The sequence below is a fragment of the Megalopta genalis genome, chromosome 16, assembly GCF_051020955.1.
Source record: "Megalopta genalis isolate 19385.01 chromosome 16, iyMegGena1_principal, whole genome shotgun sequence".
Taxonomy (NCBI): domain Eukaryota; kingdom Metazoa; phylum Arthropoda; class Insecta; order Hymenoptera; family Halictidae; genus Megalopta; species Megalopta genalis.
In genome coordinates, this window is record NC_135028.1 from 6,715,659 (window position 1) to 6,742,337 (window position 26,679).

Below are 26,679 nucleotides of genomic sequence, written 5' to 3' on the forward strand. Positions count from 1 at the left end.
GGATGGCCGAGAAAGGGTAAACTTACCATGAGTATATGCTCCCCCACGTACTTGTTCACGGTGAACATGATCAGCTCGAGGATACCCATGAACACGAGCTGTATGTAGGTCGTCTTACCGAGGAGCGCGCCCATGGATATCAACGGGGTGGCCACTGCAACGTCGGCGCTCAGAAGGCTGAAAGTGGTTACCAAGAGAAGATGATCAATACCGGCGTTATTAACTTGCCGGTGGAACCTCAAAACTGGGGATCAGTATTCATAACATCGCGGGAATATATATCGGGGCCGGTTTGATATGCAAACGGGACGCATCGCGGAATTGAAGAAGAGGTTTGATATCACGGCGACCGCGCGTGGAACCGGGGTTATATATGTCTCCCTAACTGACGCTCAGATTCTGCACGGAAATGGACAATTTGGGAAGTGGAGTTGTTGACGATCGTTAACTAATAAAAATGACCTTGACGTAACCCTTTTGCCAATAAATAATAATAATAATAAAAATTTGCTGATAATTTTATTGAGATTTTATGAAATTGTATAAAAATGTTGTATTAATTATATTATATATTATGACATATGATATAATATAGTATATAATATAGTGTAATGTATGTAATATTGTATATAGTACATAATATAGTATATAACATAGTATATAGTATATAATATAGCATATAGTAAAGTATATAACATAGTATATAGCATATAATATAGAATATAGTATAGTATATAGTATATAATATACTACACATATAGTATAGTATATAGTACACAATATAGTATACAGTACATATTATAGTATAATATACAGTATATAGTATAGCATATAATAGACTATATAATATATGGTATAGGATATAGTAGAGTATATAGTATACAATATAGTATACAGTATATATAGTATATAATATGGTATATAATAATAGTATAAGAATATATAATATAGGATATAATAATAGTATAATAATATATAATATAGTATATAATATAATGTATAATATATAGTATACTATACAATATATTAAGCATATTATATTATATTATATTATATTACATATTATATAAATATAAAAATATATAAAACATCAGTTTTGGAAAGTTACCAATTTGTTACAAGTTTATCAATGGAAAGTTTTACCAATAATAAAACCCACAATTCGCATAACTCGAATATAATTATATTGTTATAGATCTTTCTGTGCACCTGTCTTATAATACAGGGTATCCCAAAAATGTCTCGAAATCCGAAAGTGAGGGTTTCCTGAGGTGATTTGAAGCAACTTTTTCCTTAGCGAAAATGCAATCCGCGGCTTCGTTTACGAGTTATTCACGAAAAACGCTAACCAATCAGAGCGCGAGATCAGCTGCCGCGGGACGGCCGTGTCAACGAGCGGAACCGGGCGCCGCGCGCTCGTTGGCCGCGCCGCCTCGCGCCATCCGAGCTCGCCTCTCATTGGCCAGCGTTTTTCGTCAATAACTCGTTGACGACGCCTCGTAGAACATTTTTGTAAAGGAAAAAGTTGCTTGAAATAACCTCAGGAACCCCCTCATTTCCAAATTTCGACACATTTTTGGGACACCTTGTATACCATCCAAAAGACCATCAACCATCGAAATGTTACAAACATAACGTTAATAAAGTCACACGATGAACTAATTCACTGAAACATAGTATATATCCAATCCATTTCCGGTTCTTCTTCTCATCCGCTTTGCGTTGTTTTATCAAATTGTTATTTCCTCTTGATCCGGCAAGAATTACAATTTCCACGGAAAGAAGGGAAAACTCGGAGGACGGAAGTGACTGTGCACACCAGCTACCTTATTAACTATTCATGCACAAAGGCAAACACAATCTTACAACCCGGCTTTTGTATTCCACGGTGCGCCCGGAACGAATGTATTTTGTATGGGGGTCCTGCAAAAATATCTTTGGACTTCTTCGGCCAATCGGGACCCGACGTGTATATTACCTAGACCGCGCGAATTTACTTGTTTTCGATACACACGTTGCGCATAGCTTACTCCGAAGAAGCTCCTCGAATGGCTCCTCGACCCGGCGAATTAAGGGCGCCGGGAACTTCCGGGTTAAATAACAAAAATAAAATTCTTTTGTCTTAATCCCGCTGAGACGTGCAATGACGAGTTGGGGGTCGTTATTTATTCGATACGCCACTGGAGACTTTGACGAGTCTGACTCGTCAAGAGCTGCTTTCGGCGGACGCCGTGCAATATACTGGGTGTTCTCCGTGAAAAGGATCGTCACGATATTTGAGGCGTTTAGGCGAATCTGGCAAAAAAATGTTTCGGATGAAAGTTATTCGGTGTTTTGATGGGAATAAAATGCGTCAATAAAAATTGCGAAGAATTTGTTTATTTAATGAGAAACTGAGGTCATCTTGATTTTTTTAAATAGCACTGTGTATTTTTGACTATGTATTGTTATAGCCGATGAAAAAATGAATTCAGCGATCTATCGTACAGTGACCTTCGGGTGACCTTGAGCTCAGAAATTAAAAAACAGGGATCCTGGTAGAACGAAACATCCTTTTTCGAATGATTTGAAAAATTGTGCTAAAAATATTTGATGACATGCGGAATGTTAAAATTTAAAAAAGTTGTCAACCTAATAGTATTTTTCGGACGCATCGAATTTCGTTTTAATTGTACGCCAAAGGGTTGATAAAAAAATTGAGTCCACACCTAAATCCGAAACCTGTCCGAATTTCGCATAACGTTGAAGATTAGTGCATATAATTCGGGATATATAAATGGAATTCTCGGTCGTTTCACCTTTGATTCGTCGCGAAACTTCACCGTGAAAATGTCAAGAATGTAAATTGTGCGCCTTTCGAGTTGCTCGGCGAAAATTCGAGTCACAAAAACGGCGCTCGCGCGAGTGAAAAGTTAATCCCGCGTTGCGACGATTCCGTTCATGAATATTATACGTTTTAATCAACATGCTTACGATGCTAATTTCGCGTTCATGCCGGCAGTGATCTGTTCAAAACGCCGGAGTTCGCGACCGTTCAGAAAATTTCTCATTGCGAATGCAATGATGTTTCACTTTCGCTTCCGTCAGTTTTCGCTCGAAAGATTTTCCCCGATTCAATGCCGGCTTAGGAAAGTAAATCTCAATAATTTAGCACCGCTTTTCACGACATGTTCCACACCGAGATGTTTAATACTTGAAAATTTGAGAGAATATTGTTCACTCGAATTTCGTAAAAATTAAGAAAACGTAAATCACAAATAATATTACGATATATATTATGTATAATAATTACATATATATAATTAATAATAATTAATATTATATGTTGTTAATACTAATTAATAGTATATATTATTAATATTAATTAATAGTATATATTATTATTATATGTTATTAATATTATATATATATATGTTATCAAATTTGTTTATATTATACATAATAATCATATATATAATATTAATAATATATATAATAATAATAATATATAATATTAACAATATATACTATTATTATATATTATTATTATTATATATATTATTAATATTATATATATGTTATCAAATTTGTTTATATTATACATAAAAATCATATATATATATATATAATATTAATAATACATATAATAATATATTATAATATATATAAAATCATATTTTTATTTTTATGTATAATACAAACAAGTTTAATAACATCAAAATTATTTTGAAACGTTGCGTAACAATTTTAAGTCGTGAGTCGAAGTTTAAGGGTTAAAAGGGATAAAAATAGTGCATAGACCAATTCTTGAACGAATTATTGAAATGAGAAATAACGTAAATGGGAATTAATAAATATTTCACACTAATTAACAATGCAATAATTTTACCGATTACGTATTTATTATACTATAAAATCAAATCAAAGAAGCACAAACAAATAGAAAAACCGGAAACAGTTAAATTTCATATAAATAGTTCATATGCCATACTAGAAATTCACCTAACATTTCACCTTTCAGAGGCTGAGTCGATCTTCTAACGAACAATTTAAGGAATCCGTGGAGAAACGTTTTCAGAAATATTTTACGAGAACAGTTTATCGCATTCGCGGCCTAAATTCTTGCTCGCGAACTTTTCTTTTCTGCACCGACGATTGTTAGACAATTATTTATCGCGGCGCACGCATTTGCCCGAGAGATAAACTGTAACATTAACGGGAATTTTTCCAAGAAATTTTTCAGAAAGTGGTTCCCGGCAGCGGCGCTCTGACTTTGATGAATTTACGAAGCTCTGAATTCATAATTGATGACCGGCCGAAGGAATATGTTAAAGCGCTCTAACGTAAAACCTCATTTCTTGCCGCTTGGTAAGACTTTGAAATATTATACTACAATACGCGTTGCGAGATTATGCAAAGAGCATAGTAAACAAAAAGTTGGCGTTCCGCGCGACCCCGGTTTCCGCGAACGTTATAATTTCCATGCTACGGAATCAAGTTGGCCGATTTTGTTATGTCGTTTTGTTATGTCGATGAAACGATCGAATATCCGATGTTATATATATAATAACATATATATTAATATAATATATTATATATTATATGATATCATATATCATATATCATACTAATGATACTTGAAAATTCGAAAGTACATCGTTGACTCGAATTAATATTAATAAATTTTATTAATTATTATTATTATTATTATTATTATCATTATTAAATTATATTAATATTAATAAATATTTGTAATATAATATAATATAATATAATATAATATAATATAATATAATATAATATAATATAATATAATATAATATAATATAATATAATATAATATAATATAATATAATATAATATAATATAATATAATATAATATAATATAATATAATATAATGTAATGTAATGTAATGTAATGTAATGTAATGTAATGTAATATAATATAATATAATATAATATAATATAATATAATGTAATGTAATGTAATGTAATGTAATGCAATTGTAATGGAATGGAATGTAATTGTAATGTAATGTAATTGTAATTGAAATGTAATGTAATTGTAATTGAAATGTAATGTAATTGTAATTGAAATGTAATGTAATTGTAATTGAGATGTAATGTAATGCAATGTAATATAATAATACAATATAATATATTAATAATATTAATAAATTAATATATAAGAAATATTATATATTAAACAATATTATTGTGAAATTATATTATATATTAAATTAATATAACCTCGACGTTTTCTCACAAGCCTCCAAATATCAAAAGTCACTAAATAAATTGAAACTGCAACCGCAGTTTTCACTTGCACCTCCTAAATTATCAATATCAAACGTACAAAAAATTATCAGATTCATTTCTACAAGATTAGACTCCATAACTTTCATAAAACACCGCAGTATTCGGAGCGTCCGCAGTAACACCCACGCTCACCCTCTCACCAAAGTAAATAAAAAACCAAAAACGATCATTCCAAAAAATTTATCAATAAAAAACGTGGCATACCTTTCCAGTGACAGATAGGCACCGTTGTCCTGCTTCATCTCCACGACGCCCTCGCAAATCAGCGCGACCTGAACGAGCACCGCGCCGACCAGGAAGGTCAGTCCGACGGCGCTCTGGCCGTATCTCTTCAGGAACGTCATCAGGAACCCGAAGCCGATCCAGATCATCACGTGGACATCTTGATACACTGAAGCGTTTTAGCGGCACCGCCGGAACGTTCGGGACAGAGGGAAACAGAAATACCTTTTTTTGTAGGCGCATGCATGGCTCGCGTGCGGTTAATGAGAGCTCGCGCGCGCGCGCGCGCACCGTTCGCTTTGCTTGTTTGCTGCTCGGCCGCTGGCTGGCCGCGCTCGCTCGTTGAGTGCTGTTAATCGCGCGTTAATTGATCGCAGGCAATTACTCGGGCCACACCGGCGAGAGGAAGGACGCGGTTCCTGCTGACCGATTCGAAGATAACCGCAGACTTATGTCCGAGACATTCCGTGTTCCGCAACCGTAGCCCCCCGAATAATTCACGCCCCGGCTGCAATCAGTTTCCCCCTCCCCTTCCCGCTCCAAGCGCCGCACCACTCGCGACGCGGAACGTTTTAATAAGGGCCGACCAGGAGATTGGTTTCGCAGTATCTGGGCCACGGTTTTGCCGTGGTAACTTTGCAAAATTGCGGTCGGTTACGCGATTGAAATCTCCGGCTGCATAGCTTCTTGTGGTCGTTCTCAGCGATGAAAAGTGCCCGGCGCTTTCCGATGGTGCAATGATCGGTTCGTTACGTGCTAACGAATTCGCTCTGATTCGCCCCTATTTATTCGACGAGCTTCGATTTCTTTCGCGAATCACTTTCATTTGCGAACTAATTATGGTCTGATGTGCTATTATCGTTGGAATTGAACGTGTTCGCGTTGTTGTTGCTGTTATTATTGTTGCTATTATCGTTCATTTATTGTTGTTAAATTGATGTTATTGGACGATTGTCATTTATCGTTGTTATTGTTTACGTTGCTTCTGTAGTTCAATATGTTTATTATATGTGTATTGGTATGCGTATAGTAATGACTCTCTAATTGACGCAAAGATTGTCCACAGAAATGTGCAATTTGGGAAGAGGAGATACGATTATATTCGAGCCTTGTATCACGTTTCTATTGTTGTTGACAATCGTTAATCATAGAAATAACCAGAACATAACCCTTTTATTAATTTTATTGAGGTTTTACGAAATTATCCAAAAATATTATATTAATTATATTATATATTATAATATATGATATAATATAGTATATAATATAGTGTAAAGTATGTAATATAGAATATAGTACGTAAATTAGTACTGTATAATATAGTATATAGGATAGTATATACTATGTAATATAGTATACAGTTTATAGTATATAATATAGAATATAGTATAGTATATAGTATATAATATACTATATAGTTAGTATAATAAATAGTACAGATAGTATAGTATATAATATATAGTATAGCATATAGTAGAGTATATAGTATATTATACAGTATACAATGTATATAGGATAGTATATACTATGTAATATAGTATACAGTTTATAGTATATAATATAGAATATAGTATAGTATATAGTATATAGTATAGCATATAGTAGAGTATATAGTATATTATACAGTATACAATGTAGTATATAATATAGCATATAGTATAGTATATGATATATTATACAGCATACAATGTAGTATATAGTATACCATATAGTATTGTATATAGTATATAGTATATAATATAGCATATTATAATATATAATATATAGTACACTATATATTAAGTATATTATATTATAATACATAAAATATTATATAAATATAAAAATATATAAAACGTCAGTTTTGGAAAGTTACCAATTTCTTGAAAGTTTATCAAAGGAAAGTTTTACCGATTGTCAACAACTATAAAAAACGAGCTGCAAGGCTCGAATAATCATATCTCCTCTTCCAAAATTCTCCATTTTCGTGCCCAATCTGAGCGCGAATTAGGGAGACATTACTGAACTTAACAGAAACCCACTTTCTTCTATCAGTTCGATCGATCCTTCTTGTTAGTTTTGTGAACGGACCTCTTGTACATTTTATGCTTGCTTCAGGAGGGGGGAGGGGCGTAACGCGGTGACGTGAAAATTAAGAAATCGTTCGACGATTCCCAATAAAGTCGTTCTCTTCGAATTCCGCGCATCGTATAGCGATGCCAGGGATCCGGCATGCGAGTCCGGGTTTGCGTGTAAAGTCTTTTTAACCGAGCCGCAGGCCCAACAATGGGTGGAAATTAAAGTGCATATTTTACGAAAGCTATCACGGGCTGTAATTTTTCGTAAGAAAAACAGGTAGCAATTTGGAACTTGTTATTTTGTGTACTTTACTTTACCTTACTTTACCTTCCACGTGAAAGTTTCGCGATTGTTTCTCCTTTTTTCCGCGTCACTTCGCATGCACAAAATTTAGAAAAGCTGCCGCTTAATGACGCTGATTAAACGCTGGAGAAATATTTGTTTCTCGTTAATATGTACAAAACTAGACAATCTATTTGCAAATATCCATTGTGCGCAGTATTTAAAAATTCGTGTGGCATAATATTGCTGGTATTATAATGTAAATATTTGTTTTCGATTAGAAAAATATAATATTGGTGGTATTATATAATAGTATTATAATAATAAATAATAGTAAAAGAAAATAATAAAATAAATAATAAAATAATAATAAATAATGGTATTATAATAGTTATATGTTTCCAATTATTTTGCTAATCGTTACCGAAATGGACAATTTGGAAAGAGGACATACGATTATATTCGAGCCTTGTATCTCGTTTTTATAGTTGTTGACAATCGTTGACTATAAAAACTATAAAAACTTACTTCACGTAACCCTTTTGTCAAAAATATAATTCTCTACGAGCGTGCTGATAATTTTATTGAGATTTTATGGAATTGTATAAAAATATTATATAAATTATATTATATATTCTAATATATATTATAATATAGTATATAATATAGTATACAATATACTATAATATATACTATAATATATACAGTAATAAATAACTATAATATACTACTATATATATATAATATGTAGTATATAATATAGTATTTAATATAATATATAGTGTATAATATAGTATTTAATATAATATACATATATTACTATATTATTATTATATACTTATAATAATAGGATAATGATGTATAATATAGAAAGTAGTATAGTATATAGTATATAATATACTATATAGTATAGTATACAGTATATATTATAGTATATAGTATATAATATACTATATAGTATAGTATACAGTATATATTATAGTATATAGTATATAATATACTATATAGTATAGTATACAGTATATATTATAGTATATAGTATATAATATACTATATAGTATAGTATACAGTATATATTATAGTATATAGTATAGCATGTAATAGACTATATAGTATATTATATAGTATACAATGTAGTATATAGTATAGCATATAGTATGGTATATATTATTACTATATAATATATACTATATTATATAGTATACAGTATATAATAATATATAGCATATAGTATATAATAATACTGTAATAATATAGAATATATTATATATAGCAATAGTACAATAATATATAATATAGAATATTTAGTATGCTATATATTAAGTATATTATATTATATTACACAAGACATTATACAAATATAAAAATATATAAAACGCCACTTTTGGAAACTTACCAATTTGTTAAAATTTACTCAATGGAAAATTTCACCGATTGTCAACAAGAATAAAACAACGAGCCGCAACGCTCGAAAAATCGTATCTCCTCTTCCAAAAATTGTCCATCCTCGTGCGCAATCCGAGCGTCAATTAGAGAGACATTACTGTAACACGTTCTCCTCGCGACGTCGCATCATCCCCGTCGGACGTTTCAATTCCATCGACATTCCTTCGGGCCGGCCGGATCGTTCGTTCGTACGACGGAGCCGAAGTTTTCTTGCGCGTTAACGTTTTCCCGCCGGATCAGCAAGACGTCCCCGGCTATTATGCATCCACGCGTGCAATCGCGACCGGCTAGGCTGCGACAGTTTGTGATGGATGAGCCCGGCCCGTGCCGCGAATTATCTGTTTCGAGATGGCCGGTGACCTAAGACGTCCGCCGGTTTTCCAATGATTTACGAACGCGTTTTATACGACGCGGCGGCGCGTCTGCTCTTAATCCGGCGGCCCCTCTTCACCCCCCGGCTTGATTTATTCCCGGTTAATGGGAGGGATGAAAATTTACCGGCAGGGATCGATTACGGTCCCGACGGCGCTTGGGCCGAAACGCGGCGATCAAAGCTTCAATAGCCGGATCGATATTAACTCGAGACATTAATAATCATGAACCGGAGGACGTTACACGGCGCGAAATAAATTCTTTAGAGTCTAGACGGTTGAGGAAGTTGTATAGTTATCGACGTTCGTCTTAGCCGCTGTCGTTCGAAATGTATGCAGTTTAGGCGATGTTTGAGCTTTCGTATTTATAGGAGATGGGTGAGAGCGACAGCAGAGGAGACTGGGGTCGGGGTTGCGACAGGTTGAATGTCACAAAATGTTGCGTTGGCAAGGAAGTAATTTCGGTTTCGAGTAATAGATAGAGTGATGTTTGTATTGTTATTATTTTTGTTAAGGTTACGGTTGTGTTGTATTCTGCTTTGGCAGTCGACGCGGTAAGGTTGATTATTTTGGAAGCTTATAGAATGGATGGAAGAGACAATTTTTTTTATTATAAATGGAGTAGACTATGACTAATAGTCTATCTAGACTAATAGAGTAATATATAATATAGTAATATTGTATATTATATAATATACCATAATATTATATATTATACTAATAGTAGTAATAATAATATTCCACTATAAATAGACACTAGACTATAACTAATAGTCTATCTAGACTAATATATAATATTAGTATTTTATACTATAATATACTAATACACTAATAGAGTAATATATAACATACTAATATTACCTATTAGTCTATTATAGTATAATATGCAATATTAGTATATTTACTAATATTGTATATTATACTAATTAGTATATTATACTATAATATACTAGTAGACTAATATTCCATTATAAATAGACTAGACTATAACTAATAATCTATCTAAACTAATAGGCTAATATGCAATATACTAATATTATATATTATACTATAATATACTAATATTATATATTATACTATAATATACTAATATTATATTTTATAGTATATAATAGTAATAAACTAATATATAATATACTAATAGACTAGTAGACTATTAGTTATACTATAGCTAGAATAATAGATAGACTAATATCTAGACTAATAATATATTAATATTATATATTATAGTATATTATAGTATAATATAGTATAATATAAAATGTTAATATATTAATATTATAGTATAATTAATATACTAATATCCTAGTACTACATATTATAATAATTAATATACCAATATTATATATTATAGTATATTATAGTATAATATATAATAATAAAAATATCAGTATAAATATTAGTATATTGTAGTATAATATAAAATATTAGTATATTGTACTATAATATACTAATAGACTAATAAAGACTGATAGTCTACCTTATGAATAGATGAAAGTGACAATCAGTTCCATTATAAACAGACTAGACCATTGCTAATAGTCTACGTCAATATTCTATGTATTCAAAATGCAACGATTCTCTCGAGCTTTGCTGACTTTCGCGAGATAATTGGAAATGTAGTTAAATATTGATTATTTTGGAAGCACTATGTATACATGAAAGTGACAATCTATTCCACTGTAAATAGACTAGACTATAGCTAACAATATTCTATCGTCTTGAATCTAAAGCTGAGTCACAAGCTAAATCAAATCAACAGCTAACAGCTTAGAAATTTTAATGACTATTTATACAAAACATTCAGTCATACTGACATAGAAATTTTCATGCTTAACGAAAAATATTCGACCCATTAAAGTTCATTTCTTGCATGGAAAAAATTGAGTTTTATTTCACATTGAAATACCGAAATGACTTTCCCTCAAACACCAATATCTGCAACGAACCTTTCGCCTACTTATCCGAGAAATTAGACCGAATCGAGGAGAAATTACTGCAACGACCGGTTTTTAACGAGTCCCGTATTTGTTCGCACGAAACGTGCCCGATAACGTCATAGGAGAACCCGATCCCTGGTGCCGTCAGTCACGATTTTCAAAAGATTCTCTCTCTCTCTCTCTCTCTCCGCTCGAATCGACAACTTATCCGACGGTATATTCCGCGCAGCTGCGGCTCAAAAGACGAGGGTTGCCGTCCCGCGAAGATGATCTATTTATTTATCATAGGTATAGCGGCGCTCCTGTCACCGGTGTAATTTATATGCGGATAACCGATGATCGGGAAGTCAAGTCAAAATTCAAGTAGGTCGGGAGCACATATCACCGCGTGGAAAAGCTTTTCTTCGATCCCCCGTGCCTCGGCGAATTCTCTGTACCGTATCAATATCCACGTGTCGGCGTCCGATACCCGGTGAAACCCGATACGAAGAAGAGCAAGGATTAAGAAGTCCTTCGGCATACTTTCCGCAGACAGCTATTCGACGCCGGATAAATCTATGCCGGCACGAGAAGCAATGCATTCGCAATTTCCATTTACATGATAATATAGGAATATAGAGAAATATATCGTGGTTGCGTTCTGTTTTTTTTTTATTCGCGCGAGTCGAAATGCTGTGCTTTATCAGAGTTTTAGGAAGGCTTCGAAAAGTATATTTTTCCGGCATATTTAGGTGAGATAAGATGCTGTTAACCTTTCGCGAGCCAGGCGAAGAAAGTGGCGCCTTGAAATGTGTGGGGTTGATTGTGCCATGAATATTAGCCATTAACAAATATGTAATTTCGATAAGAATGCACGTTGAAATGTTGTTTAATTGTATTTTGAATAAGGACTGACCTCGATGAAATGGATATTCACGGTTTAAAAATAAGCGATTTGTTATGATAAAATAACCATGAAATAAGTTTAGTATAATTAATATACTAATACTATATATTATATATTATAGTATAATATAGTATAATATAAAATGTTAATGTATTAATATTATAGTATAATTAATATACTTATACTATATAATATAATAATTAATATACTAATATACTAATATTATATATTATAGTATAATATATAATAATAAAAATATCAGTATAAATATTAGTATATTATATATTAGTTTATTAGAGTCTAGATAAACTATTAGTTGTAGTCTAGTCTATTTATAGTGGAATAGGTTGTCTCTTTCATCTATTCATAAGATAGACTATTTGTCTATTAGTATATTATAGTATAATATACTAATATTATATATTATACTACAATATACTAATATTTATACTGATATTTTTATTATTATATATTATACTATAATATATAATATTAGTATATTAGTATATTAATTATTATATTATATAGTATAAGTATATTAATTATACTATAATATTAATACATTAACATTTTATATTATACTATATTATACTATAATATACTATAATATACTATAATATATAATATATATTATATAATATAGTATATAATAATAGCATAGTAATATATAATATATATTATATAATATAGTATATAATAATAGTATAGCAATATATGATATAGTATATTATATAATATAAGTATATGATAATAGTATAATAACATATAACATAATATATGATATATAGTATATAATAACAGTATAATATATATAATATAGTATATGATAATAGTATAATAATATATAATATATAATATATAATATATAATAATAGTATAGTATATGATATATCATACATAGTATGTAATATAGTATATAATAACAGTTTAATATATATAATATAATATATAATATAATATATAATATATAGTGGTGCAACTAAATCTTGTTGCCGCAGTAATAAATATTTTTACCCGAACGTTTCCCACAGAAATAAATGATAAAAACAATACTTGATCGGCGATGCTTAATCTTTCATCTCAAACTCTCCATTTCTGCAAGATATCCGAAACACATGGTTTCCGATTTTTACACGAATCGTACGAACGATGAATTCCGGCCGGCAATCCGTGAAGAGGAACTGCCGCGGCGTCGGCACAGAAAACGGCGCCGCGAACCGGCTTAACTAAATGAAGATTCAGGCTTGATCGATGAAAATGTTCTACAGCGAAATAGAAATAAAACAGGAAGATTGATCTACGGGCACACGTTTCGACCGGGGAGAACCCGATGTTCCGGGCGAAATTATTCGAGACGCGTCCGTGTAATCTATTTATCACTCGTAGCATTGCCGTGCACCGCCGTGACTTTTATACCGGAGAAGCGGTGTCGGCCGAATCGACGGCCCTTTTATCGGAACGTCGCGGATAAACATTTTCGATTATCCAAACGCGAGATCAAACTCGAGGAAGATTGAACGTTAGGCGTTGATCGCGTTTGTTCCGTCCCTCGACGGAATTTTCGTTCCTCGGCCGACCGATTTTTTCCGGTGCGAATCGCGTTTTTGTTCAAATGTTAATTTAACGTTGATCTCCGAGGCGTTAGTCTCTTGACGAGACAATTTTCCTTCAACGAACGGTGTGCAATTGACAAAAATAAAAACGTTTTTTCAGGGCCGCAGCCTTCTTTCTTTTTCAGTCTTTTAGATTTGTGACTTTTTAGAGCGGTCTTCTCCGCGGCAATAAAGTGATTTCTGTACTTCCGAGCGAATGAAATTTGAATGGAAATAAGTATCAATTTTGTTTAAATTTATTTATTTCATTGATCTAGAAATGTTGATGGAAATTAATGTAAAATTGAATAGGAAAAGTTTGATTTATTATTTGAATTATTATTATTATTTTTATTCGGTGAATAAATTGTGTGGTATTTGTTTATACTAGTGAATTAAATCCGATGAAACGGACACTAAATAATATTAAAAAATATTAATTATTTATTAGTAAAATTATTGCGATAAAATTCAAATCAAATAATAAAAATCTAAAAGTTATTTTTATTTGACGCTTAAATTATGTAATATTAATTTATACCAGTAAATTTAATCCAATAAAACAAATACTAAATAATATAAAAAGATAGAAAAATTTGTATGAAAATTGGTATTAATTTTTTAAAATTTATTTATTCAACTGATCCGGTAAAGTTAATAAAAATTAAATTAAAATCGAATAGGTAAAGTTCGAGAATTATTTGTATTCAATGAATAAATTATATAGCATTAGTTTATACTAGCGAATTAAATCCGATAAAACATTAAATAATATAAACAAAAAATAGTAAAATTTGAATGAAAATAGGTATTTTAATTTTCTAAAATTTAAAATTAAATTAAACTCAAAGTTGAGTATAGTTTACAATTCTCGAAATTCAGTCTTCAATATTACGACTCGCCAAAACAGCTGTTTCTCTTTAATTGCACGAACAGCGAGAGATTTTTTAGAATAAAAAAAAATAAATGCGGTATTTTGGAATCGATTGCACGCGCGACACACCCTCACCGATTGAAAGCGGACGGCGTTCGATTCGCAGCGACGCGACCGGATTATCGCCTCAAGTGGCCGGTCATGATCGTGCAATTTGATTTGCCGGACCTCGTTATCGCGGCTGCTTTTTCTCTCTCTCTCTCTCTCTCTCTCCCTCTCTCCTCTTCCTTTCCAAGACAAAGTTCATCGGCTATTCAGCCGGCATGAAACTTTTAATTGTCGGACGGGGTCGGCGGGGCTTGTTTCATTTCTTTCCCAGCGGCCTGCATTTCCCGACAGCTCGTCGAAATTTCTAGCGAATTATAATCCGGGCCGCACAAGTTCGCGGAAGTTGAGCCGGGGATGCGCGCGCGCGCGCGCGTGCACGTTATCGAAGTTGTTCGAGGGTTAGATTTTCCGCGGGTCGTGTAAAAGTTTTGTGCGTGGCGCCGCTGAAATTTCACCTAGTTTCTCGTCCGGCGTATTTCTAGTCCGTTTCATATAATAGAAATTCTTCTTTGCTCGACGTGTAATGTATTCTATCGAAGCAAACACGAGAGCGTTACGCGAGATTCGTGTAAAACCGGGCTCGAGTTTAACGGAGATTTGTACATTTTTTTGTAAGTATACGTTATGCTATGTACTATACTTTTTTATAATATATTATGTACTATACTTTTTTGTACTATACTATATACTATACTATATACCATACTTTTTTTATACTATAGTACATACTATACTATATACTATACTGTATAGTATACTATGTACTATACTATATATTATACTATATACTATACTTTTTTATACTACATTATATACTGTACTGTATACAATACTTTTTTATATATATACTATACTATATACCATACTCTTTTATACTAGAATATATACTATACTATATACTGTACCTTTTTATACTATATTATACACTATACTTTCTTACACTATGCTATATACTACATATACTTTTACACCATAATTTTAGGACACACTATATAGTATAGTATAAAAACGTATAGTATGTAGTATAGCATATACCATATATTATACTATATACTATTCTATATACTATACTATATTTAATACTATAATATATACTATACTTTTTTACACTACGCTATCTACTATACTTTTACACCATAATTTTAGGACACACTATATAGTATAGTATAAAAACGTATAGTATGTAGTATAGTATATGTATACTATATATTACACTATATATTATATTATAGTATATACCATATACTATAATATATACTATACTTTTACACCATAATTTTGGGACACACTATATAGTATAGTATAAAAACGTATAGTATACAGTATAGTATCATATATAGTATAGTTTAAAAGAGTATAGTATATAATATAGTATCGTATATAGTATAGTTTAAAAGAGTATAGTATATAATATAGTATAAAACGGTATAGTATTATATATAGTATAGTATATATTCTAGTATAATAAAAGTATGGTGTATAGTGTAGTATACAAAAGTATTGTATATAGTATAGTTTGTAAAAGTATAGTACATAATATAGTATAAAAAGGTGTAATATACATATAGTATAGTATATATTGTAGTACATACTCGTCGTAACACAAAATATTGTCAATTCTTCACGACGAATATACTCGTTATAACACGAAATGTCGCCATTCCTTTATGACGAATACACTTACTCGCCATAACGCAAAATATTGCCATTTCTCCCTAACAATTCAACTTCGTAAATATTTGCCTCGGTATCGCGAATTAGTATCGCGGACTTTTCAATCTGATGAAATTTTCAATTTAAGAGCACCCATCCGAGACCGTCGTTCGCATCGACGCAGCCCGGGGTAATCTCTTTTTCCCCGAACAGGCTCGTAAAAAGTTCGCGTAACACTCAGCCCGGTGTTCACTCTCGGCCGGGATATTATTCATAGCCATCGATTAGCTGAATTTTACTGGGCCGCGCGATAATGTCGCGGTTATGCGCGATATCGAACGCGTAAACGAAGCGGCGGGTAATACAGTTTGAGCGTGTCTTGAGAGTTTCGTAGCCGAAACTGCCGGCAGAGATGAACATGTGGTCAACACTTTAGCCCCGTGAATCTGAATTTCAAAGTGATACTTTGTGTAGATTACAAAACCGGGCTCCGGCCAGAAGCATAATTGGTAAGGTAATCTCGTTGCTCTTCAAAGATTATAAATTTTAGCGGGAGGGGAGTTCCGCGCGGCAAGCCGGGGAGCGTGCACGTGTTTTCTTATGGAAATAGCCTTTCAAGCGACGTGGACAAAATTTCCTTCTCATGGAGATGCGACGGTTAGCAGGAAAACACGATATAAAACCTAAATAGAAGATCGTCGTGTCGTCGTCCTCTACCTATCTTCTTTTTCTTTTCTTTTTCTCTCCTTTTTGCGTTCGCCCGCGTCTCGTTCTAAGGCATTCCGCCGCAGCGTGTACACGAAGAAATTAATTTTTTTTTTTCGTTAACTAGTCAGCTAAAAAGCTGACCTTAATTCGTTCTAATTCGTAACAAAACATGAACCGATTTCGATCAAATTTTGTAATTTATTTACTATACGATATAATTACAATTCAATAAGTCTTCGGTCTGACGCACATATAGCAACACTGTCGACAGGCCCATATGATTTCTGAATAGTAGCATGCTTCGAACGATACACGTGAAACTTTCATGACATTCTGATAATTAGTTCACGGGTTACAACGGTTTCAGTGGCCTCGGTTTTGCAATTTTCCAAACAACGGATAAAAAGGAATTTCGCTAATAATAGTAATAGTAATAGTAATAATAATAATAGTAATAATAATCGTAATAATAATAATAATACTAGTAATAGTAATAATAATACTAATAATAATAATAATAATACTAGTAATAGTAATAATAATACTAGTAATAGTAATAATAATAATAATAGTGTGTGTGTGATAATAATAATAGTAATAATAGTAATAATATTCAACGCAGTATCGCCGTCGAAGGAAACCGAAGAACGGCTGACACGTTAAAAAATTCTCGCGTCGCGGTGAAGCACCGCGGAGCGGGGAGCGGGGGAGGGTCAAGCCCGCCACTTATGAGCGACGAAACGAGGAATTCAATAACAGCGAAAGCCATACATATAATCGTAGTCTGGAAGCGCGTGGCAGCGCCGTAACGGAACGCAAGACGATTTCTCGTAACACAATGCCCGGCCGTATCTCACAAAGAGGTTTCTGGTGTAGTGGCGCGACGTTAATATACGTACTTTATCCGACTCCGCGCAGAGCGAAGTTAAACCCTGCCCGACCGACGTCGCCTCTTTGCATCATCGCTGTATAGGTACACGAGTTCCCCGGAATATTACGCACGCGTCTCTCGTTATCTTTCAGAGGTACCCTCGTTCCCTCCGCGGCCGCCCTTTCTCCCCCCTCTCCCCCAGCCATCCGCGTCGCTTCGCGCCCTTCTCGCGATCCTAAGGGGGCCGCGGGAGGGGGAGAGGCGCACCCCAGCCGCGAGCTTCCGCGCGCGCGAGACTGCTGCTACGAGGCGCAGCTTTCGGTTTTACGGACGAACTTCCCGTATGGGAAAAGAAGCCTGCTGTCTCATTTAAATCCTCGATGAGTAATTCAGCCGGAAGGAATTGCCGGCGGTCTTCCTCTCGAGGACGACGGCTCCGCGCGTGCATTATAACTCTTGAAGGTATTCGCAGAGTTTATTGGGGGGGAATGGAGAAGTCTGTTTTGGAATTCTCGTTTTTCGTGATTTTCGATCTGACGTTATTCTTTTTCTTCCTTTTTCTTTTTTTTGGGAGGGGGGATGTTTCTGGAAGGGAGTGTTCGTGGGGAATAAAGCTGCGACGACGAACGCGACTACAGTAAATTCTCCCTAATTGACGCGTTACATGCTCCAGTAGCAAGCATAAAATGTACAAGAGGACCGTTCGCAAAACTAACAAAAAGGATCGATCGAACTGATAGAAGAAAGTAGGTTTCTGTTAAGTTCAGTAATGTCTCCCTAATTGACGCTCAGATTGAGCACGAGAATGGAGAATTTGGGAAGAGGAGGTACGATTGTTCGAGCCCTGCGGCTCGTTTTTATAGTTGTTGACAATCGGTAACTGTAATAAACGACGCGCAAAGCTCTGAAAATTGCATCTTTTCTTCACAAATTGTCCATTTTTGTGTGCAATCTGAGCGTCAGTTTGGGAGACATTACTGTACATACTTCGAGCTGTAATGTCTCTCTAATTGACGCTCGGATTGTACACGGAAATGGACAATTCGCGAGTAGGAGATACGATTATTCGAGCCTCGCGGCTGCTTTTCATAGTTCTTGGCAATCGGTAACTATATAAACGAGCCGCAAAGCTCGAATAATCGCAGCTTCTCTCTCCAAGTTGTCCATTTTTGTTTGCAAGCCGAGCGTCGATTAGGCAGAATTTACCTTTTTTCTCCGTGTTTCCGATTAATCTTAATTAATCCCTCCAATATTCGAGCGATGCCTGGATTATTAGCTGAATAAAGGTACGACCGAGCAATGCAACATCACACTTCCGTCAGCTTCCAGATGATTTCTCCGTGAAGGGTTTCGAAAGCGTAAAGAGGAAACAGCGCAGCGAAGCCGCAGCTTTCGCTTTATTAAAAGTTCAGGGACACCTCGATTCTTTCAGCGAGCGAAGCGCTGAAGTTTAATATGAGATTTGTGCACGCGCATACACGGATAAGATATTGTCCCGAGCCAGAGAAACATGTCTATACCGGGTGTCCCAAAAATGTCTCGCAATTCGGAAATGGCGGGTACCTCGGATCATTTGAAGCAACTTCTTCCTTTACAAAAATGTTCTCCGAGGCACCGTTAACGAGTTATTAACGAAAAAACAGTGACCAATAAGAATCGAGTACGGCTGACGCGAGGCGGCCCAGCCAACCAGCGCGCGGAGCCCAGTTCCGCTCATTGGCTCGATCGCCTCGCGCCAGCCGAGCTCGCCTCTCATTGGTCACTGTTTTTCGTTGATAACTCGTTAACGGTTCCTCGGAGAAAATTTTTGTAAAGGAAGAAGTTGCTTCAAATGATCCGAGGAACCTGCCACTTTCGGATTGCGAGACATTTTTGGGACACCCTGTATATTAAGAATCGCATCCCGGCGTGATCTTCAGGAAAGATCGAGCTTTTTGTATTATATTATATTAACATTTCAAACATTCATGCGATGATCGCGCATTTTCCCGAGCGCGTCCCGCACATTCCTGCGTTTAATATACACGCGCAATCACATCGTCTCTTTCATATATCCATGAAGCTTCCAAAATAATCAACATTTAACTATATTTAATTATATTTCTACTAGAGAATAGTTGCATTTTGAATACATAAAATATTGACATAGACTACTAGCTATAGTCTCTAGCCTATTTATAGTGTAATAGATTGTCTCTTTCATCTATTCATAAGGTAGACTATTAGTCTATCTATTAGTCCATTAGTATATTATAGCATAATATACTAGTATTATACATATATTATACTACATTATAGTATAATATATAATATTAGTATATTAGTATATATTATACTATATTATACTATAATATACTATAATATACAATATATATTAGTATATTAATTATACTATAATATTAATATGCTAAGATTATATATTATACTATAATATACTAACATTACATATTATACTATATTATACTATAATATATAATGTATATTAGTATATTGATTACACTATAATATTAATATACTAACATTATATATTATACTATAATATACTAATATTATATATTATGCTATAATATATTATTTATTAGTCTATTAGTCTAGATAGACTATTAGTTATAGTCTAGTCTATTTATAATAGAAAAAATTGTATAACATTATATATTATACTATAATATATATACTGTAATATGTAATAATATATAATAATAGTATATTATAGTATAATATATAATACTAGTATGTATTATGTGTTAGTCTATTATTCTAGATAGACTATTAGTTATAGTCTAGTCTATTTATAATACAAAAAGTTGTATAATATATAACATTAATATATTACATATTAGTCTATTAATCTAGATAGACTATTAGCTATAATCTACTCTACTTCGAATACAAGAAATCGTCTCTTCCATCGATTCCATAAATCTTCCAAAACAATCATCCCAAACGCGTCGACTGCCAAAGCCGAATACAACAAAATTCGAACCTCAACAAAACAACAACAACATAAACATCACGCTATCTATTCACGCAAACCAAAATTTCTTTCTCACCGCCCCATAACATCCGCGCGAGAAGCTCACGAAGCTCTCAAAACCCCATATCCGCGCGTCGCTGAAAACGTTCCGAATAAAACAAGCGTTTCATCGCCGATCTCTCGGTCCGCCTAATGCTGTACTTGCTAAAAAATTTGCCGAACGATTAAAGAATCATGGCGGCCGTCGCAACGAGAGGAACACTGCGCGCGCGCGCGCGCCGTGTACAACACACTCGCAGTCCCATTGTTTCTCATTTCGAGTGTCTCCGCGTCACCGGAAAGTTTGCCCGTTAAAACGCAAAGTACCCCGCGCGAAGGGGGGTGCGCGGGGAGCGGCAGGGACAGACACAAACGAGAAACGCGAGGGGGGTTGCAGCGGGGGGATAGGCGGGCCCTAGGTGCAGGGAAGACGAATAAGGAGAAAAAGTGCGGCGGCCCCGGCGAAGAAAAAGAGAGCGAGCCGAAGGACTTACGTGTGTACGTGACCGGCAAAGAACTCGGTTTTCCATTTAGATGAGGCGAAAAGCTGTTCTTCTTGTCACCGGCGTCCGCCTCGGGGGCGTAATCGAACGTGGCCAAAAAACCGCAGACGAGGAACCCCTCGATAAAGAGAAGCACGATCGCGTGGCCTAGGCTGCCTCTCATCGTCATCTCTTCTCACGGCGTTATCTTCGCTCGTCGACCGTCGAATACGGGAACACAGTCGAGCCCATGAAAATTGCCCGGGCCGGCACCCCCGAGGGTGACTTTTCCCACCCTCGCGAACCAAGGGGGTCTCTCTCTCTCTTTCACCTGACTGCGAGATCCATCCGGCTCGCGACCGATTCTCGAACGATTCTATAAACGTGCCGAACGTTTCTTCTTCTTCTTTTCCTTTTTCTTCTTCGTCGTCGATCGTCGTCGTCGTCGTTGGGAACGATTCCCCGGCGTATTGTGCACGAGGAATCGACGATTTCGTTAGCGAGCGACTTTTGTCACCGACTTTCGTTTAATTAAATTCGGATACGACCGCGTTTTGGTGCCGACCGCGATTCTGCCGGGTCGAAAGTCGAGTTACGGTAATGTCTCTCTAATTGACGCGCGGATTGTACACTGATGTGGACGGTTTGGGAAGTGGGGATAAGATTGTTCGAGACTTGCGGTTCTCGTTTTTTTGTAGAAATGTGTTTATACTTTGTTTGTACTGTACTGGGGTAGATTTATACTTTGTTTATACTGTACTATGTGCTGTGTTTGTAATTTATTTGTGCTATGCTATGCTAGATTTATACTTTATTTATAATACACTGTGCTATATTTATATTTTATTTATACTGTACTGTGCTAGATTTATACTTTATTTATACTATACTATGTTATATTTATATTATTGTAATTTCCAATACATTATTAAAACAGACAATTTAGTCTCTTAGCTTTTCATATTGCTGTCTAATTATAGTATAAATTTTATACTATACTGGGCTATATTTATACTTTATTTATACTATACTATGCTATATTTATACTTTATTTATGCTATACTATGCTAGATTTATACTTTATTTGTACTATACTCTACTAGATTTATACTTTATTTATACTATACTGTGCTATATTTATACTAAACTATGCTCAGCATTCAGGAATTATTATTACAATTTCTAATACATTATTAAAACAGATAATTTAGTCTCTTAGTTTTTCATATCGTTGTCTAATTATAGTACAATTTTATACTAAATATAGCATAAATATATAATATTACACTGAATAAAGCATAAATATAGCATGTTATAGTATACATTTTATACTAAATATAGCATAAACGCAGCATAGTATAGTATAAATTTTATACTAAATATAGCATAAACACAGCAGAGTATAGTATAAATTTTATACTAAATATGGTATAAATATAACATACTATAGTATCAATTTTATACTAAATATAGCATAAATGTAGCGTAGTATAGTATAAATTTTATACTATATTTATACGCAGCTCGTTTTTATAGTTACCGATAGAATTATAAAAACGAGCCGCAAGGCTCGAACAATCGTATCTGCTCTTCCCAAATTGTCCATTCTTGTGGACAATTGATTTTTGAGCGTCAATTAGGGAGACTTTACACTGTAGTACTTACACTCGTTTCTAAGTCAACGACGCGATACCTCTTCTCAGAAATCTCGCAGTGAAATCGACGCTTTTTGCACTCGAATTGAGCGTTTTTTAATTAAACATTTTAAAATTATATATCATTATTTCGCGATATAAAATTATTAATTTAAATTATTCATTTATTTCGCGAAACTAATCGCACGCCGGTTAGAATGAAATAATTTTCTGAAATCGATCCGAATAGCTTTCATTTATTTATTTATTTATTTGTTTATTTATTTTTGAGATAAAAGAAGAATAAGAAAGAAAATAAAAGCCCCAAATTTTCCGACTTTTTCGTCCGAGCCAAAAACGAGAATTTAAGAAAATAAAATAAAAAAAGAAACACGCAGACTAAACTGTTTCATTGAAATCGGTTTTATGAGCTCATTCTCAATGAAAAACAATCGAAAACAATTTCCTAGCCATCGACAAATCTCTCTAAAAATAAAAATAAAATAATCTCCCCCAAAAATCCAAGTTATTCGATCGAATTTGAAAAAAGTCTTTACCAAAATTAAAAAAAGAAAATCATATCATTCATCGTCTACTAAACTAGACCCTCTATCACCTAAAAAATAAGTTCGACTCATTCGGTTCAATTTTAGAAAAATTATTCCGTTTCGAACGGCCCGCGAACACTTTTGCGGCCGACTGTAAACAAAATTCCACTTAAACGTCGCAATTATTTTCAACGTCGCGATCCGAACAGTCGGCAGATGATCCGAGAAGATAAATCGAGTGCAAAGAGCTAAATGAAATCGTCGAATTAGCGCGGCCGGGCTTCGCGAATGCGGCCGAACTCTGCGCGCCGCAAGAGCGGCGCGTTCGCGGATCGCGGAGTATTAGGAGGAAGAACAAAAATGGACTACCTTTTCTCGTTAATATATCCCGAGTCGTTTAACAGGCACTTCGAACAGGAGAACGAGCCTCCAGGTAACCGAGGGCGCACCGTCGGTTCCTCGTTGTGTTTATTGGAATTCGATCTCGTAACTCGCGCGATACTCGACCCGGAGTGTCGAAGATCGACAAGCTTTTGCATCCCGAGGCAGCTCGGCTGGATGGCGAGCTCTTTTGAATACCCGATAAAGATCGGTGGCATCTCTTTGAAAAAGAGGAGAGAGAGAGAGAGAGAGAGAGAGAGAGAGAGAGAGAGAGAGAGGTCAGGCCAGCCGATTCACACAGATTGCTTCCGCCATCGGCGCCGTTTCTCGAAAGCATCGCGAACGTATGCTCCGCCGAACGATCCGCGAGCATTCTAATGAATTTCATTCTGCCCGCCTCGATCGCGGATAAGAACAGACGACACCGTTTACATCGTTCCTGTGCAGAAACGGGATACTTGGCGCGGCAAACAGCTGGCCGATACGATTGACACGCGACATTCGATGGTGTCGCGACGATAGAAAATCGATCGACGCGTCGTCGCGAAAGAAGAATGAATTAATCGACTTCTTTTTTTACTGTCCGACGTAGAAATTGTATTTATATCGCTTGGATCGGTCAGTGACACCGAATAGAATTCACTTTTCTCCTGCGAAATGTCGGAATTTTATTTATTTATTATTATTAATACTTTATTTATTCAGTTTTTCTTTTGTGTTATAAAAGAACACAATATGCAGGTGTAATTAGGAAAAACAAAGTCGCTGTTACAATAAAACAGGAAGTATCATCATTTTGTTAACATATGAAGATTCCTGAGGTTATTTGGAGTAACTTTTTCCTTAGCGAAAATGTTCTACGAGGCTTCGTTTACGAGTTATTAACGAAAAACCGTGACCAATCAGAGGTGCGCTCGGCTGACGCTAGATTGGCGCTACACTGGCGCTAGGCGGCCGAGCCAATCAGCGGAACGGCGCTTCGACCGCTCGGCCGCCTAGCGCCAGCGTAGCGCCAGTATAGCGCCAGCGTAGCGCCAGCAGAGCTCGCCTCTGATTGGCCATTGGTTTTCGTTAATAACTCGTAAACGAAGCCTCATAGAACATTTTCGTTAAGGAAAAAGTTACTCGAAATGACCTCAGCAATCACCTCATTTCGGTTGTTAACATAATTACGGGATACCTTGTATAATGCAGACAAAATGATGTATCATATTAGGTAACTTTATGCTCTAAGGTTTCGCGTTTCGCATGATGCGACTGTTAATTTTCCATCTGTGTGTATCGAAATGAACGTTTAACTCGATGCTGTCGCGTCGCGCAGATTGCGGCTGACGGAGCTTCCGCAACCGGAAAGTTTGGCACCGCGTTGTTCTTCGCGAGATAATGACGACGAGGAAACGCGCACTGCCGTTAACTCGGGACTGTTCCCAAATTTCAGTTTGTAAATTCAAATTAAACGACGTCGATAACCACATTTTCGTAGCGATTATTATTATTATACGGTGCATAGTTAATTTATTTCTTGTTTTTGCGGTAAACGTGACAAGCGAAATAAATTATATAGTTTCTGTAATTTAGCTCTGAACTGTCTTAATAATAAATTTGGTCGGTAAACGATACGCAGATAAGTGAACAATAAGAGCCCTTGTTTCTCACAATGAGGAAAATGTGATTAAAATATTAATTATAGTTGTATTTTATTAATTATATAATATTAATTATATTAATATTGATATTATATTAAATTATATTAATATTATAATATTATATTATGTTATATTAATATTAATATTATATTAAATTATCAATATTATTATAATATTAATATTATATTACATTATATATCAATATTATCAATATTAATATTGTATTATATTATATCAATATTACTATATTAATATTATATTATATTATATTATATTATATTATATTATATTATATTACTATATTAATATTATATATTATATATTATATATTATATATTAATATAATATTTTTATTATATTAATAATAATAATTTATATATATTACATTATATAAATTATTTTATAATTCAACTAAAATGACTGCAAATAGACCTGAAAAGTGGTCGACACAACCTTTTACTCTCCAATAAAAAAAAAAAGAAAAAAGTAAACAGAATTACCTATAACTGTATACACACATGTTAATTAAATGACACGGGAATAAACTCATGCAGGAAATGTACTAGGAATTTCATTAAACTGCGCGCACGTTACAAAGCAGCGGCTCGAGAGATTTTTAATTAAACAAACAGGAACACGAGCTGCGTATGACGAGCGCCGTCGAA

The 26,679-nt window shown here is 34.3% G+C and overlaps 1 protein-coding gene across 7 annotated transcripts in view; it reads right to left on the bottom strand.

The window, feature by feature from the left end:
• The window catches only part of Rh50 (Rhesus blood group-associated glycoprotein Rh50), a 56,774-nt gene that overhangs the window by 17,093 nt on the left and 13,002 nt on the right, over positions 1-26,679 (bottom strand). For 6 of the 7 annotated variants that reach the window (XR_013034956.1, XM_076526918.1, XM_033482947.2 and 3 more), the window contains 2 exons: positions 5,504-5,690; positions 27-177 (listed from right to left, as the gene is read on the bottom strand). Coding sequence is in view for 6 of the 7 variants with exons in the window: in XM_076526918.1 (XP_076383033.1) it covers positions 27-177; positions 5,504-5,690 (338 nt within the window). In the remaining variant the exon portion in view is untranslated. The remainder of the gene's footprint in view (positions 1-26; positions 178-5,503; positions 5,691-26,679) is intronic. The other variant, XM_033482974.2, reaches the window with a different exon arrangement.